General features: G+C 40.7%; 1 protein-coding gene and 1 pseudogene across 1 annotated transcript in view; one reads left to right on the forward strand and one right to left on the reverse strand.

Annotated features, from left to right (window-relative positions):
* Nucleotides 1-522: 522 nt before the first annotated feature.
* HMCN1 (hemicentin 1) overlaps nt 523-18160 on the forward strand; it is a 517679-nt gene continuing 500041 nt past the window's right edge. The window contains exon 1 of the mRNA XM_059076723.2: nt 523-1098. Within this exon, the coding sequence (XP_058932706.1) occupies nt 831-1098 (268 nt within the window). The 5' untranslated portion in view covers nt 523-830. The remainder of the gene's footprint in view (nt 1099-18160) is intronic.
* LOC131764313 (cytochrome c oxidase subunit 5B, mitochondrial pseudogene) lies at nt 9352-9778 on the reverse strand (annotated as a pseudogene).

The raw sequence follows: 18160 nt of genomic DNA on the forward strand, positions 1-18160 counted from the left end.
CGGGCTGAGAGCGGGCTGGGGATGAGGGGGAGGTCTTGGCTTCTTGGCGGGGGAGGGGAATTATGATAGAGGTGTCAGAAGCAGCGTTGTGCGTCGTAGAAAAATACAATTCCCTTAGTGCTGGTTAGCGTGGTGTCCCTCGGTTCGGGTCCTTGCCACACATTCTTGAAAGCCATTGTTTACCTTGGGGTTTTGGAGGTGAGAAACAACGCGGGTGGGTGCGGAGGGGATACTGGGAGCGCTTCCCAGGTAACTGAATTGACCCGAGGATCAATGGAGAGAAGTCGCCCTCCAGGAGGCGGGGGGGCGCCCAAGAGCAAAGGAGGGGGGCGTTCACCGGCCAATCAGGAGGCGAGGCCGAGCCCGGCTTCCCTTCCCCTCCCAGCTCCCGGGCTGGAGGCGCGCAGTGGAAAGTTGGGATCCGCGACGGCTGGCCCGGCGGAGAGCGGGGCGGCGGCGGCGGCGGCGGCAACGGCGGCGGCGAGGGCAGCGGACTCGGTGCGGCGCCGCTGGCTCGGAACGGCCCCCGGGGCATGGGCCGGGCGCGCCGCCCGCACTCAGCCACAGCCACCCGGGCCGCGGGCACTCGGCTGTCCCGGAGGAGGCTGCGTCTGGACAAAAGCTGCTGCATCTCTGCCCGCCCGGCCCCTGCAGGGTTTCGGGTTTGGTGCTTGTCCCCATCTGATTCTCAGCCCCCAGTTTTTTGCGAGTTCAAAGGGGTTTCGGGAGTCGAATGAATTTCCCCGAGAAGAAACCCGCTGCCTGTTGTTGAGGAGGACTCAGCACAGTGCTTAGGCGCTCAGGAAAAAAAAAAAGGAAAGGAAGACAAAATGATTTCCTGGGGCATTGTCCGCACAGTATTCCTGTTCACTCTTCTTTATACTTCCCAGGCTCAAGATGCAAGCCCCCAGTCAGATATCAGGGCTGAGGAAATTCCCGAGGGGGCCTCCACGTTGGCTTTTGTGTTTGATGTGACAGGTTCCATGTATGATGATTTAGTTCAGGTTATCGAGGGGGCTTCCAAAATTTTGGAGACGTCTTTGAAAAGACCTAAGAGACCTCTTTTCAACTTTGCTTTGGTGCCTTTCCATGATCCAGGTAAGGGAAATATTTATTCTTTGTTATTCCTTATGATTACATTGTTTCTTATGCTGTGAAATTTTGTGAGTTTGAAAACAATTTAGAAAAAATGTGTAGCTGAATACAGTTGTAACAAAGAATTGCTCGCCTGTATCTGCGTTTGCTCTCTGATACCTACTCAAGTCTCAGCCATGGAGATGGCTTGTTTAGGGTGATTGTATGGTGGTACGCAAACCTGGAAATGTGGAATTATGAAAATCAGAACCAGAGCAACGACATCAAAAGCAGTTAAATAACTTAAATTTAACTTAAAATTTTTAGAACTAAAGAATGTTTAATTAAGGCAGATTGGGACACGGGTATTCAGCAGCAATACTTTAAGAGCTAACATCCAGCTTGAGAGCATACTCAAGATTAACTCTCAAGTAAGGGGGAGAAAAACCTGTTGTGTGAGACACAAGGAAGCTTGTAAGCAATGACTACTAATGAATTGAAGAGATGAAACTAAGAAGAAGCCATTCATTTCTTAATTGAATCTATTCAGATTCTTTGCACCAGATCATCCTTAGTTAGGTTAACAGATGGTAATAAATGTTATGTTCATGTCTTATCCAGTAGAAATGCATGAAATTTGGTATGGCGGTGTTCTTTAAAGGTAGTTGAAGCACAATCACTTTATTTTTTGCCCTAAAGCCATGGGTTTCAGCTGCTCCACTGGAATTTGATCCTCTTTACTTTTTTGTTTCTCTTTAAAGTGGAACCTTTCTGTGAGGCTCATAGGAGCCTTCATTGTCATTGCTGAGGGTAGCACTGCCGGGGGAGCCCTGGGGTTGGCTGTCTAACATCCACCTGAGTTTCATTAGCACAAATGGCTGCCCAGTTGAAGAAATAAAGCAGTGGTTTCTTAAAAGTCCTCCCCCACTGTTCTCCCACGTTTCTATTGAAATCTCTCTCTTCCCTGGAAGACCTTGACACAACCTCTTCACAATGAGAGTTTGATACTGAGAATCTCAAATTCTTTCCTCGTGTATTTGACAAGCATATATGAGTTCGAATTATTGCTGGGTATTAAATGTGTGGCAGGTTTCAGCTATTAAAAAATTGGCAGGGGGAGGAATTTAGAGGGAAATAGAACTCTGGGATTTTTTTTTTTTTTTTTTGTGGTACGCGAGCCTCTCACTGTCGTGGCCTCTCCCGTTGCGGAGCACAGGCTCCGGACGCGCAGGGTCAGCGGCCATGGCTCACGGGCCCAGCCGCTCCGCGGCACGTGGGATCCTCCCGGACCGGGGCACGAACCCGTGTCCCCTGCATCGGCAGGCAGACTCTCAACCACTGCGCCACCAGGGAAGCCCAACTCTGGGATTTTTGTTTGTTGTTGTTTAAGTGATGAAAACCATAACCTATCCTATTCTTCCGGGATATACATGTATCTTAGTAATTTCTACATTGATCAAACGTGATATGTTCTTTATATTTGAATGAAGAATTGAATGATCATTTACTGTGTTAGCTGCCTCCGTGAGATACCTCATGTGTTATAATGTTTTAATTTATTAAATGTCAAGATGCCAATTTTGATGTGGTCCAAGACTTTGGTTATTTTGGAATAGGCTAAATATGTTTCTTCTATAGGGATGAATCTGAAATCAGCTAAAAAATAAAGTAAAAAATGTTTTCTCTGACACCACAATTTGCTTTCCTCCAAAAAACTGTTATGAAATGATGTTGCTGTAAGCAGAACACAAAAATTGCCTCTAGTCATAAATGGAAACTAGATCACCATGATATTTTGATATGATATGAAAAATTATTGGAATAAATTGCAGCGTGCCGCCGCCTTCCAGTTGTTACCAAATGGGGAAGTTTGTTGTAGTTGACTTTCCTCTACTTTGGCAGTCATGATTCAAAGTAGGGGAAAGGTGGTATGCTAATAACAAATGGCTAAGAAATTATAGCTATTTTGAGTTAAATAATATGAGAAAATGATTAACTTAAATTGGTTCCATAAAATTAATTGTATGTATAATTCAGCAAAAATGATTAATTCTAGTTCCAATGTGATTCAAAGTAGAGAGGCTAAGACCAAAGTGTTTTTGAAGATAAAGAGGGAAATAAAAATTAAAACATACTAATAACCTTTAATTCAATTTACTAACTCACTGTAGTGGATTGTAATATTATCTTGTGTGTCATTTTCTGTTTGTGTGTGTACAGTCATCAAGAGTTTCTGATTCCCTTGTACTTCTGGTTGGTTATCAGCTTGTACTCACCAGTGGACAGAAAGGGCCTTGAATGCAGGTTTGCTGGCTTACTGAGTGACATTAGAAAAGTCTATCTACCTTTTTGTATCTGTTTTCTCAGCTATAAAATGGCAGAATTGGATCTGAACATCTCTAAGGTCATGTCCAACTGTAACGTTTTACAGCTGTTTTACATGTGGTGGTTTTTCACAGTCCCTGACACAACTGACAGGCAAAGAAAAGATGTGTGTAATTTAATATAATTATATTAATCACCTCGACTACTTATAGCTTTTCAAAATCCTTTGACATCTGCTTTTGCATTTAGCTAGATGAAATAATGGATAAGATCTGGGCTATAGTCTCAGGCATTCGACAAAGACCTTCCAGCCTTTACAGATGATTGCTTTCAACCTCTGCGTTATAGTTTGGAGCAAGGTGTGTGTTTTCAGGGGGGGTAAAAATGAAAATACATGGAAAATACAGACATACAAGAGCAGTACATCTAACAAGTTGACAAGGAGGTGATAAAATCATTCAGAAAATGTGTATGTAGGAAGCTAGTGTTAGAGGGGCAACAAAATAACCCATGGTAGGAGGAAGTACCAGAGAGGACCAGGGTCATGGCAAGTCATGTCAACTTTTTGATGCTACCTCTACTTAAGATGGGTTTTTCACTTCCAGAATCACATTTAATGTATTAGTTTTTAACAGCTTTTTTGAGATATAATTCCCTTACCATATAATCATTCATTTAAAATGTACAATTCTGTGGTTTATAGTATAGTCAGAGATATATATATGCAACCATCACCTCAGTCAAGTTTGGAACATTTTCCTCACTGCACAGAGAAGCCCTGTGATCAGTCCTCTACCCCTCCCCTCCGCTGCCACATATCATCCTCCTCCCAGCCCTAAGCAACTACTAATTTACTTCTTGTCTCTGTGGATTTTCCTCTTCTGGACTTTCATATGAATGGAATCATATGAATCGTATAATATGTGTTTTTTTTTTTTTTTTTTTTTTTTTTACGGTACGCGGGCCTCTCACTGTTGTGGCCTCTCCCGTCGCGGAGCACAGGCTCCAGACGCGCAGGCTCAGCGGCTATGGCTCACGGGCCCAGCCGCTTCGCAGCATGCGGGATCCTCCTGGACTGGGGCACAAACCTGTGTCCCCTGCGTCAGCAGGCGGACTCCCAACCACTGCGCCACCAGGGAAGCCCCTATGTGGTCTCTTTTGACTGGCTTCTTTAACTTTAGCATAATGTTTTTAAGGTTCATCCATATTGTAGCATGAATCAGTACTTTATTAATTTTATTAATTTTTATGGCCAAATAATATTCCATTTTATAGATATACCACATTTAGTTTATCTTTTAATCTATGATGTATATTTGGGTTGTTTCCACTTTCTGGCTAGTATGAATAATGCTTCTATTAATATAAACATTTGTGTGCATTTTTCTGTGTGAACATATGTGATATTGTGATTTGTAATACGAAATAAATATTTCGTCTTTGTCACCTTTGCTGGTATGGAGCTCTTAAAACCCTTGAAATTTCCTAAGTGTTGAGAACCATAAAGGTATCTTCTGTTATGTTAATGAGGTAACTTTTGGACCCCCCTGAAGAATGGGAGCTTATTGCCAGGAGACTCATCCCTGTTATTAGAGCATTGGAACTTTCAGTCCCACCCCTAACCTCTGGAGAATGTTCTGTGTGTACTTAAAAAGAATATGTATTTTGCTGTTTTGGGATAGAATGTTCTATAATAGTCTAGTATATCCATCTGGTCTAATGTGTCATTTAAGGCCAACTTTTTCTTATTGATTTTCTGTCTGGATGATCTATTTATTGATGTAAGTGGTATGTTTCAGTCCCCTAATATTATTGTATTACTGTCAATTTGTCCCTTTATATCTGTTAATATTTATGTATTTAGGTATGCCTGTGTTGGGTGCATACTACAAGTATTATAATCTTCTTATTGGATTGATCCCTTTGTCATTATGTAGTACTCTTCTTTGTTTCCTGTTAAAGTCTTTGTTTTAAAGCCTATTTTGTCTGATATGCATATTGCTACTCCAACAATTCTTTTTGTTTCTTTTTGCATGGAATATCTTTTTTCATTCCTTCACTTTTAGTATGTGTTTTTAGACCTGAAGTGAGTGAGTCTCTTGCAGGCAGTGTATATATAGGTCTTTTTATTTTTATTTATTTATTTATTATTTTTTTTTTTTGTGGCACGCGGGCCTCTCACTGTTGTGGCCTCTCCCGTTGCGGAGCGCAGGCTCCGGACGCACAGGCTCAGCGGCCATGAATCATGGGCCCAGCCACTCCGTGGCATGTGGGATCTTCCCGGACCGGGGCACGAACCCGTATCCCCTGCATCGGCAGGCGGATTCTCAACCACTGCGCCACCAGGGAAGCCCTATATAGGTCTTTTTAAATTAAATTCCATTCAGCCACCCTTTGTCTTTTGATTGGAGGATTTGGTCCATTTACATTTAGAATAATTATTCATAGGAATACTTATAATTCATAGGATAATAATAATAATTATTATTGCAGTTTTGTTAATTGTTTTCTGGTTGTTTTTGTAGTTGTCCTCTGTTCCTTTCTTTTACTCTTGTTCTCTTCCCTTGTGATTTGATGACTTTTTTTTAGTGCTGTGTTTGTATTTTTTTCTCTTTATTTTTTGTGTATTTGGTATAGGTTTTGTGTTTGTCGTTACCATGAGGTTCATATATAACAACCTATGTATATAGGAGGCTATTTTAAGTTGATGGTCATTTAAGTTCAAGTACATTCGAAAAGCACTACATTTTTACTTCCCCACCCTCAACGTTTTATACTTTTGATGTCATATTTACATCTTTTTATTTTGTGTATTGCTTAACTGATTATTTTAGATATCAATGGTTTTACTATTTTTGTCTTTTAACCTTCATGCTAGTTTTATAGGTGGTTGAACCACTACCTTTGGTATGTTTGCCTTTACCAGTGAGATTTTCTGTTTCATAATTTGTTTGGTTTGGTTTGGTTATGGGCTTTTCTTTTCCATTTAAAGAGGTCCCTTTAATACTTTTTTTTTGTAAGGCCATTTTAGTGGTGATGAACTCCTTTAGCTTTTTCTTTTCTGGGAAACTCTTTATCTCTCCTTCAATTATGAGTGATAACCTTACCAGGTAGAGTATTCTTGGTTGTAAGCTTTTTCTTTCAGCACTTTTAATATATTGTGCCAGTTTCTTCTGGCCTATACATTTTCTGCTGAAAATTAGCTGATGGTCTTATGGGGGTTCCCTTGTATGTAACTAGGTGTTTTTCTCTTGCTGCTTTTAAGATTCTCTCTTTAACCTTTGACATTTTAAGTATATGTCTTTGTGTGGGTCTGTTTGGGTTCATCTTGTTTGGGACTTTCTGTGCTTTCTGGACTTGGATGTCTGTTTCCTTTGCCATGTTAGAGAAGTTTTCAGTCATCATTTCTTCAAATAGGTTTCATGTCCTTTCTCTCTCCTCCTTCTTCTAGGACTCCTATAGTGTGAATATTACTACACTTGACGTCTCAGAGGTATCCTAAGCTATCCTTTTATTTTTATTATTCTTTCTCTTTTTGCTGTTGTGATTGGGAGATTTCCACTACCCTGTCTTCCAGATCACTGATCTGTTCTCTTCATCCTCCATTCTACTGTTGATTCCCTTTAGTGTATTTTTCATTTCATTTATTCTTCGGTTCCAATTGGTTCTTTTTAATATTTTCTATCTCCTTGTTGAAGCTCACTGAGTTCATCCATTCTTCTTCCAAGTTCATTAAGCTTATTTATGACTATTACTTACTTCAAACTATTTATCTGGTAAACTGCTGTCTCTGTTTTGTTTAGTTCTTTTCTGAGATTTTGTTGTTGTTGTTGTTGTTGTTGTTGTTTTTGCAGTACGTGGGCCTCTCACTGTTGTGGCCTCTCCCATTGCAGAGCACAGGCTCCGGACGCGCAGGCTCAGTGGCCATGGCTCATGGGCCTAGTGGCTCTGCGGCATGTGGGATCTTCCTGGACCTGGGCACGAACCCGTATCTCCTGCATCGGCAGGCGGACTCTCAACCACTGCGCTACCAGGGAAGCCCATTTTTCTGAGATTTTTATCTCTTTCTTTTATTTGGAAGGTTTTCCTTTGTCTTCTCCTTTTGCCTAACTCTTTGTGTTTGTTTCTATATATGAAGTATATCAGCTGTGTCTCCTGGTCTTGAAAGTGTGGCCTTATAGAGAAGGTGTCTTGTGGGACCCAATGGCACATTCTCCCTGGTCATCAGAGCCAGGTGCAGAAGAGAATGGTATATCTTGGGTAAAGTTGGTAGTTGGAAGTTTTGAGAAATAGTTAGAGTCTTTGTATATTTTGGAGATTAAACCAAAAGGATTTAATGATGAACTAGATGTGAGAAAAATAACAAGGTAAGACAGATTCTGAGGATTTGTTCTTGAGTGAGTAGAAGCATAGTATAGCAATTTACTGAGATGGAGAACAAACATGAAGTAGGTTTGAGAAAGAGTGGGAGACTGAGGCTGTTATTTTGGGGTATGTTTAAGTTTGAGATGCCTTTGTTACCCAAGTGGAGATATTACAAAGGCAGTTAGATATATAAGATTAGAATTCAAGGGGACAGGTGTGGGTCAGATACATAAATTTGGGATCCAGAGGCACATATAAAATGGTAATCAGGGCTCTGAGGCTAGGTAGGACCACTAAAGGACTGATTAAATGAAGAATTAATAAAGGTCTAAGGGCTCAGCCTTGGAATACTCCAATGTTTATAAGTCAAAGATGATGATAAAAGAACAAAGTAGCCTGAGAAACTGAGGATAGAAGAGTACAACTAGAAATCAAGAGAGGAAAGCTTTCCAAGGAAGAAGCACTAATTGGTTAGTTAAGAAGAGGACCGAGAATTGCCTAATCTACTTAGCAACGTGGAAATCATTGATGTCTCAACAAGAAATGATGGAGTGAAAGCCTGTTTGGAGAGAATTTAAAGGAGAATGGGAGTAGAGGAATTGGAACTCTTTGGAATTATCTTGCTGTTTCCAGCTACTGGAAAGGTTGTTTTGTTCATGAAGCTAATAGAACAAATATAAAATAGAACAAAATAGAAACCAGTTTTGATAAATGATTCAACCAGTATTTTACAAAATGCCCATGCGATGTAGTAGAAAGAACGTCCAATTTGGAGCAAATTTGTGTTCTCTTCCTTACTCTTGTCACTTAAGCAAATCGTTTAACCTTGGCAGACTTCTGTTTCTTTATCTATAAAATCAGTGCATTGGTAGATTATTACTAAAGTCCATGGTTTTAATGATCATAATATAGTGAAAGATAAGGGACTGAAAAGAGACTCAAAGTGACAAGGACTTGATTCACTGGGAGAAATAGCAGCATTATGTGTCTCTGCACTTAAAAGTTTCAGTGTAATAAAACTTCTGAGCCCTCAGTGACTTTGTATGTTTCTCCAGGCCCTACACAGTGTTAAAAGAAACTCTAGGACTTCTTTTATGAAAAGATTCTCTTAGAACATTTTTCTGAGCAGTAGAATAGAAAGATTTTTACTAGGAAAGTATTGCACATTCAGACCTTGAAAACCTATACAAATTTACAAGAACTAAACTTCAAGTTGAATGTTTTCAGTTTCGGTATATATAGAAAAAGGAGCCAAGAAGCTATTAGTCTCCCTTTGCCTCTGGCACGTCCTACAGGAAAAGAGTTTTCATGAGGAAATGGACTGGTCTTTTAAGTCAAAGAGAAATCTAACTAGAGGAAATGAACTAAAATTGAAGAGTGAGAGATTTTGGTTAGACAATGATAATGATAACTTTGTTTCCTAGGATGATAGATTATTTTAACCTGAGAGTGTAGATCCCATGTCACTGGTTGTTTTCTGAGGATATGGAGTCGTTTTGCTTTGCACAATGAAAACTTCAAACTGTAGGAATCAAATTTTTTTTTTTTTTATGGGAGGAGGAGCCAGTGTAATGGCTAGTTTTTATGGGAAAGAAAAAACTTTACATCACATTTTGAGTGAGTTAGTGCAGGGGCTCAGTGGGCCAGCTGGTGGGGCACCAGCTTGTAATGGGTTCCACTGGGCCTCGTCTCTGTGCAGCCAGAACCAGATCACAGCACTGTTGTCTTCTTCACAGACGCAGCCCACTATCTGCTTATTGGTGATGGAAGGGACTAAACTAGGGTCTTCCTTGGTACCTGAGGCTGCCTTTGGGGCGAGCATATTGTATGGGTCCAGTCCCTTGTGTGCAGCCATCATGACCTCCCTCTCCAGCCCCGTTGCCTGCTTATCATCAATAGGAACACCACCTCCAGATGCCATGGAGTGCACCATGGAGACTCCGTTGGGACCGCGGGCCGTCAGGGCCTGCATGGCCAGCGCTTCAGCTCTGCGGAGTAAACTTGAAGCTGTCATGCCAGCTATAAACACCAGCATTTGGAATCGAATTTTGCTATATCAAATATGTTAAGTGTGTTAGGGATGCTTCTATTTTGAAAAATCGTCTATGACTCCCACAAGATGAAGGTTTTGTTTTTTCCTTATTAAGTTGAGGACAGCCTTTTAATTGATTGATAGTAAATCAGAATTTGGTTTTGCTTATAGCTTGTCTCTTGTCAGGCAAACAATAACCATTCTCAAGGATGTTTATGACTGCTTATCTCTATTTATAGGTAATAAACTCACTGTTTGTCAAGGGCTGTGCTAGGCGCTTTTGATTCAAGGATAATGAGGTATAGCTTACAAGAAGTTAACAGTCTTTGGGGAGAAAGGCAAGAGAAATAACATTATTATATGCTGTGAAACATTTTATAATGAGGAAAAAAGCATGGGGACTTGTGTGAGCTGAGAGCATGTCCCTGATCCCGAATTCAAGAGGGTGATGGTCAGCAAAGGTTTTCTGGAAGAAGTGTTACCTGGAGAAAGTGCATGAGTAAAAGCAGTTTAATCAAAAATATTAAGGAGTTTGGATTTCATCCTGGAAGATTTTGGGAGGCTGAAAGGATTGTAAGTGCAAAGTGACATGATTGGGTTTTCATATTAGATCTTTATCTCTTAGATGGATTGGAGTAAGGCAGTCCTGAGAGCTGAGAGATGAAATCTGAGGCCATCATAGCAATTCAGGGAGGAAAATTGAGGGCACTTGGGCATAGGAAAAAGGGTATGGATTTCTGAGCTATTAATAAAGTCCAAAAGACTGGACTTGGCCCTTAGAACATGGAAAAAAGGGAAATATGATTGCCTTCTGTAGATTAAAATATGAAATTGGCATACAATGAAAGAGAAAAGACATGGAAAGTTAGCTTTAAGATGCACTGTTACTCTCAGGGTGGTAGTCTTTGTTATAAGTTCCTTATACATTAACTTTTCCAAAATAAAGTCTCAACCAAAAGTATGGGAGGTCAGCAATGAAAGAAGAGTCACAGAAACAGACTTAGACATTGTACAACCAAGTTCCTTTTAAAAAAAATTGCGGCATTATTGACATATAATATTAGTTTCAGGTGTACAACATAATGATTTGATATTTGTGTTGTGATATGGTCACCACGATAAGTCAAGATCTGTGATCATACATGTTACAAACTGTTTTTTTCTGTGATGAGAACTTTTAAGATTTACTCTCTTAGCCTTGTTCAAATATACAATACAGTATTGACTGTAGTCACCATGCTCTACATTACAATCCCATGACTTACTTATTTTATAGTTGGAATTTTGTACCTTTTGACTCTCTTTCATTTTGCCCGCCCCACCCCTTGCCCCGACAACCTCAATCTGTTCTCTATATCTATTAGGGTTTTTTTAAAAATTTATTTTATTTATTTTTGGCTGTGTTTGGGCTTAATTGCCGCGCGTGGGCTTTCTCCAGTTGCGGTGGGCGGGTGCTGCTCTTTGTTGCTGTGCATGGGCTTCTCATTGCAGTGGCTTCTCTTGTTGCAGAGCACATGCTCTAGGCAGGCGGGCTCAGTAGCTGTGGCATGTGGGCTCAATAGCATGTGCTCAGTAGTTGTGGCACATGGGCTCAGTAGTTGTGGCTCGCAGGCTCTAGAGAGCAGGCTCAGTAGTTGTGGCACATGGGCTTAGTTGCTCTGTGGCATGTGGGATCTTCCTGGACCAGGTCTCAAAGCCGTGTCCCCTGCATTGGCAGGCAGATTCTTAACCACTGTACCACCAGGGAAGCCCTGTATCCATTATTTAAAAAAGAAATTTTTTTAGACTCCACGTATAAGTGAGAACATACCGTATTTGTCTTTCTCTATCTGGTTTATTTCACTTAGCATAAAACCCTCAAGGTCCATCCATGTTGTCGCAAATGGCAAGATTTCCATTTTTTTTAAATGACTGAATAATATTCCTCTGTGTGTGTGTGTGTGTGTGTGTGTATGCGTGCCACATTTTCTTTTTCCATTCATCCATTAACAGACACTTAGGTTGCTTCCATATCTTGGCTATTGTAAATAATGCTGCAGTGAACATGGGGGTTCATATATCTTTCTGTGTTGGTGTTTTTGATTTGGTTGTTTTCTTTTGATAAAGACACAGAAGTGGGATTGCTGGATCATATATATGGTAGCTCTAGTTTTAATTTTTTGAGGAACCTCCATACTGTTTTCCATAGTGACTGCACCAATTTATATTCCCACCAACAGCACACAAAGGTTCCCTTTCTCCACATCCTCACCAACGCTTCTTATTTCTTGTCTTTTTGATAGTAGACATTCTGACATGTGTGAAGTGATATCTCATTGTGGGTTTGATTTGCATTTCCCTGGTGATTAGTGATGTTGAGTACTTTTCATTTACCTGTTGACCATCTGCATGTCTTTGAAAAGATGTCTCTTCAGATCCTCTGCCCATTTAAAAATCATATATATTTTTTTGCCAAGTTCTCTCTGTGGTTTGGAGTGTTAGTTCATTCTACACTTAAATAACTAGTCCATCATGAGCAATGTTCCAACTGTGGTGATAGACTGTTTACCTTTATAAATATGTAATGATGTCATTACATATTTGGATCATACTATTAACTCTCCTTGTTTTGCTTCATGCTCACCAAACAGCCTCCAAATAATTTAACCTCATGAACTTTACTTATGCTGAGAGAATGCTCTGGTCAGACTGGCATATACCTCAGATTCACAGAGAGTTATATTCCTCGTTGGTAACTCATATTTTGGCACACCAGTTTTATACATGTGCCTCTATTCTTTAAAGTATTGTGACAGTGTCAAGTTAAAGTTTCTGAGTTTGCAAGTCAGAGAGCCAGATCTTGGTTGATGGTAAATTTATGAAAGTAAATGTCTCCCTGTGTGGATCTGTTTGGGTGGCCTGTCAATCTCCAGGTTCCACCCCTCAGCATTTCCAGCTGTCACTGTTAGTGTGAATAGTGCCAGGTAACTGTCCTCTCCAGTTGAAACTTATATAAGTGACAGCTGAAGCCATCGGAATGAGCGACATCATCTAAAGAGAGTATGTAGGCTGAGAAAAGAAGGAAGACAGGCAAGAACTATGGTGAACACAAGCATTTAAAAGAAGGGACATTCATAAAGGATTCTCTAAAGGAGAGTCCAGGTAAATAGGAAGAGAAACAGGAAGGAGCAGGGTTTGGAAATCTAAAAAGTTGTTAGTTTAAAGCACTATCAATTTTTAAAGCTACTGAAAATAAAGGCTTTTAACCAAAAGATTAAAATAAAATAGACAGTTTCATTGGAGTTGTGGAGTCAGGAGGCTGAAATGACAGGTAAGAAAATGGAGCTAATGAATGCAGTGTGTTTCTGTCATGAAACATAACATTGTGGTTTAAAGCATAGGCTCTGGAGTCTGATGCCTGGGTTGGAAGACTGGCTCCACCAATTACTTGTGTGATTTTAACTTCTTTGTGCTTCACTTTCAGTAATTGGGGATAGTATAATCTACTCTATAAGGTTGATGTGAGGAATGAAATACTAGATGTTCAAAACTTAGCACAATCCCTTTCACATGGTAAATTCTCAATAATCATTAGTTATTGGGATTTAGAATCGAGAAAGGACATTTTTTAAGGTGGGAGAGAGGAGAAATATTTAAATACTGCTAGAAAAGTCAGTAGAATAGAAGAGATAAAATATGCCAAAGGGAGAACAGATACTTTATAAAACCAGGACTTTGAGGAAGCAAGAGGAGATAGAATGCAAAGTAGAAGGATTGGCTGTTGGCAAGAGAGGACCTTTGGTTGAGTGTGATGGGAGAGAAGCAGACCAGTGATAGGGGTAGTCATGGACAAGGTGGTAGGTGAGGATGCAGGATGTTGGGTGACTTCCTGTCTGATGGACTCTTTTTCTCAAACAGAAAGGAGGGTCATTTGTTGAGAGGAGGGAAGTGGCAGAACGGTAAGTGAGGGATTTTAGAAAAATGGTGGAGTTTTGGAGGTAGAAGGTACCTATGACACAGAGACAGTTTCCCAGGATGAGTTGTGGTTCAGAAGATGAATTTGTGATGCTTGAATACTGCCTACCTTTGTGATTTTCTCCAGTAGCTCTCGGCAGCCTGGGTATAATTGCTGGGTTTAATCACTTGTTTGACCTAGGACTGGGATTTTGTTGAGCAGGTGTGGCTAAAGAAATAAGATATTGTTGAGAAGAATACTAATTAGAGAGAGACTGAAGTGACAGATCATAGAGTCAAATCTGGATGTACTGGACTGACAAGAGTTGAGATTTTGCATGTGAAGGACAATATAACAAGGAATTTGGGATTAATTGGTAAGAATGGCCAGAGTGATTGATCATAGAATTCCGCTTGAGTAGAAATGAAGATTGTGGGGTTGAAATCAAGGAACTTGAGTCTGCAGCATTGAACACGTGTGTTAAAGTAACCTGGATAATAACAGAGCTTGAAATGCCGAGGAAGCCAGTGAGTCAGGCATCAAATTTTTATTTAATAAGGATTCACTGAGAAGTCTTCAGATGGGAGATAACAATGATGAAGAAGGTTAGAGGGGGTCATAGGTGGCACACACCTCAAAATGGAAGGTGTTTTCTCTGAAGGTAGAGAAATGGCAGACTGGACGTGGATAAAATGATGATCCACCACCTGACCCTCATGTAGCTGGCATGTTGAAGAATGAGCCGACTCCACTGGGGAGGGCTGTAGGAGAGGTGGTGTGATCTACGGAGAGCCTTGTTTCAGCTAAAGTGGGAATTAGATGGGGGAGTTCCTGTGAGAAGATAGTTTGCAAGGCCACAGGATTTGTGAGGAAATAGGATGTGAATGAATGGGTCAGTAGAGAGGAAACAGGATGAGAGGAAAAGGGAAGAGGAATGGTTTGCATTCGCGGCAGTGACCGCAGATGATGGTGATGTAAAGCAGGGCAGGATATGCTGGTTGCAAAGTCTGAGACTTGGATATACATTTAAGATACCAGTTCAGGCCCTGGGAGAGTTGGAGCCTGATGAAGTCATCTGTTGCAGACAACGTGGCTGGAAGGGACTCCTGAGGGAACACGTGAGCTCCCACATCTTAGTGACACAGGCTTAGTAGCATCATTTTAATTTCTAATAATAACAGCTACCATTTTATTTTTTTGAGTCATTACTATGGACCGACACGGAACTAGAGACATTGCGTGGCTCACAAAAAACCTAACTGGTCGATGTTAACCTCATTTTATGTAGGAGGCAACTGAGGCTTATATGAACTCTCACATTATGTACAAAATTTCCTGAAAAAGAATAGCTTTCTACAGGTTATTTTTTGCCACCTTCTTCTGTTTTGAGAAATGGGTGAAATTGAGATGTGCCCAGGAAGGCAGGGCAAAGGGAAACACCGTGTTAGTTTGTGAGGGCTGCCATAACGAAGTCCCACAAACTGGGTGGCTTAAACAACGGAAATTTATTGTCTCACAGTTCTGGAGGCTAGAAAGCTGAAATCAAGAAGTTGGCAGGGTTGTTTCCTCCTGAGGGCTGTAGGGGAGAATCTGTTTCATGCCTCTCTGCTAGCTTCTGGTGCTTTGCTCATGATCATTGGTGTTCCTTGGCTTGTGGATGCACAGATCTCTGTCTTCATGTTCACAGGGTGGTCTCCCTGTGTGCTGTGTCAGTTTTCCCTTTTTGATAAGGACACCAGTCATATTGAATGATTGGCTCACCCAACTCCAGTATGACCTCATCTTAACTAACTATATCCGAAACTTCGTAATTTCTAAAAAAAACAGGTCACATTCCAGGGTGCTGGGAGATAGGACTTTAATGTATGAATTTTAGGGAGGACACAATTCAACCAATTAAGACCATCCAGTGATTAACACTGAATACAACAAAACTCTTTAACTCTTTTGCTAAAGACTCAAGTTCATTCTATAAGTTTCTAATAAAAATGTTTGCATCAGGGAGTATCATGGACTCTAAGCTCTGAGCTCTTTTTGGATAGGAACAGGGTTCCCAGTGGGAGTTACGGAGAGAGGTATGAATATGTTTGGGATGCTATTTAAGTCCTTGAAATAATTTGAATTAAAAAAATTGTGAATTTTACTCTTAAATCACTTAATACTTTGGAGCATTTACTCTTCAAACATTTAATAAAGCTTCATTTGATTTTTTTTTTTCTTTCGGAGATGTTGAGACATTTATTTTGAAATGGGGGAAATTATACAGAAGCTAGGAAGTCCAGGAATTATGTGTGTGTTCCAAAATATTTTGGGTTTGTATACCTATGGATTTCTTTTCTAGGAAACTTCAAACACACAAATTGGAGCAATTTTTCCTTTAGCACTAAATCTCTGAGAGGTTCCCTTTAAGCATTGTTTTATTCTTAGGTGGGAGGAGTTCCTTGAAGTTCCCAGGCTGGAAGTCACGCTGCCATGGAAAATGCTTCAGGGCATCTCAGTAGCTGTTCTGGCCTAGATCAGACTGGGAGAGGCTGGTTAAATATTTGAGACTGATGGTTGATGGGGAAGAGATAAATACATGAGATGAATATTTAATATTTCTTTTCTTTCTTTCTTTTTTTTTTTTTTTATGGTACGTGGGCCTCTCACTGTTGCGGCCTCTCCCGTTGCGGAGCACAGGCTCCGGACGCGCAGGCTCAGCGGCCATGGCTCACGGGCCCAGCCTCTCCGCGGCATGAGGGATCTTCCCGGACCGGGGCACGAACCCGTGTCCCTTGCATCGGCAGGCGGACTCCCAACCACTGTGCCACCAGGGAAGCCCTCTTTCTTTTTTTTTTTTTTTTTTTTTACCAAGTATAAGGTCCAGAAAATACATTATTTCATTAAGCAGTAGACTAGAACAAAATTCTAAAAAGATACTGTACTACTTGGAATATTAATTTTTTTTTTTTTTTTTTTTTCGGTTTCTTTTTGCCATACGCGGGCCTCTCACTGCTGCGGCCTATCCCGTTGCGGAGCACAGGCTCCGGACGCGCAGGCTCAGCGGCCACGGCTCACGGGCCCAGCCGCTCTGCGGCATGTGGGATCCTCCCGGACCGGGCCACGAACCCGTGTCCCCTGCATCGGCAGGCGGACTCTCAACCACTGCGCCACCAGGGAAGCCCAGAATATTAATTTTTTAGATTCAAAGTAAAACCTGTTTTCCTTTTTGTTTAGTTCATTATTTCCACTTCAGAGTCCTTTGCTGGAGCACACAGAAAACCTCATTTCTATTGTTTCACATTCCCCAGAGGGTCTTCCCTGCTTTTCTTAGGTGAACTTGTTCACTGGCCCTTGGGTCAGGTGATCAAGCTTGTGCCTTGAAGTTTTCTCCTAAGCCACACCCTATGTTGGAGTGTCTCTCTGTGTTCCAGACATTAAAAGATTTTTCAAAATTTCACCTCTTCCAAGGAATTTTTCTGGAGTATTGGAAAAGTATCATTCAATATGCCACCTATCAATTGTACCTTATATGGACTTAATTTGTTCCTTTGATAACTTCACTCGTTTTTTTTCCCCCTTCTACCTTATAACAGATATCAAGGTACTTTTTTCCATTCTTTCTTAAATTATTTACACTCTTTAGTAGTTTTCTTCAGGAATTGTATATAAGTAGGTGTTGGTTCACAACCTCAGGAGTTCCCAGGAGAAATTTGAACCCCCCGGTATATACAGATGGCAAGGAGAGACCAAAGAAAGAAGAAGACCACTCTAGATTCATAAGTGGCAGTTTTAATAAGAAAAGGAACTTACATACGAGACTTGTCTTGGGTAGCTACAAGATGAGTTGATTCCTCCATCCACCAACTGGAGTTTATGTGGAGGCCTTAACGGGGTTCAGTCATGTATACAGTACAGAATGATCTCAAAAACACATTAGTCTCTCAAGGCTTTGCCCCTGAAGTAGCTCCTAATGTGGGAACAGTGGTCTGAACAAACATCATTCTAAGGAGAGAAAAGGGGGTGAGGAGTCTCCAGCTCAAGGTCACGTCCTCTCAGTGACCTCCTCCAATAATAGGAAATCCTTTTGGTCTTTTTTCTTCTTTTTTGATAGTCTATTTATAGCACCTTAATTTTTGATTAGTAGGTAGGTAGAATTCTGTACTTAACTTAGCCCATTGAAGATATTTTATTGTTTTCTGACTTGATGAGCAGTCTTCTTTCAGTTTGTCATTCCTTTTTAGGTAAGCTGTCTTTTCTTTCTGGTTATTTTAAGATTGATCTCTTTTGCCTTTCTATTTCTACAGTTCTTTATTGTCTAAGCTTGGATTTGATATTATTTTTCCTGCTTGGAACCTGGTTTGCTGCCCCAACCTGAGGACTTTAGTTTGTATTCATTTCTGGACAGTTCTTATCTTTCAAATATTTCTCTCTTTATTCTGTAATATCCC

Source organism: Kogia breviceps, chromosome 1, assembly GCF_026419965.1.
Source record: "Kogia breviceps isolate mKogBre1 chromosome 1, mKogBre1 haplotype 1, whole genome shotgun sequence".
Lineage (NCBI taxonomy): Eukaryota > Metazoa > Chordata > Mammalia > Artiodactyla > Physeteridae > Kogia > Kogia breviceps.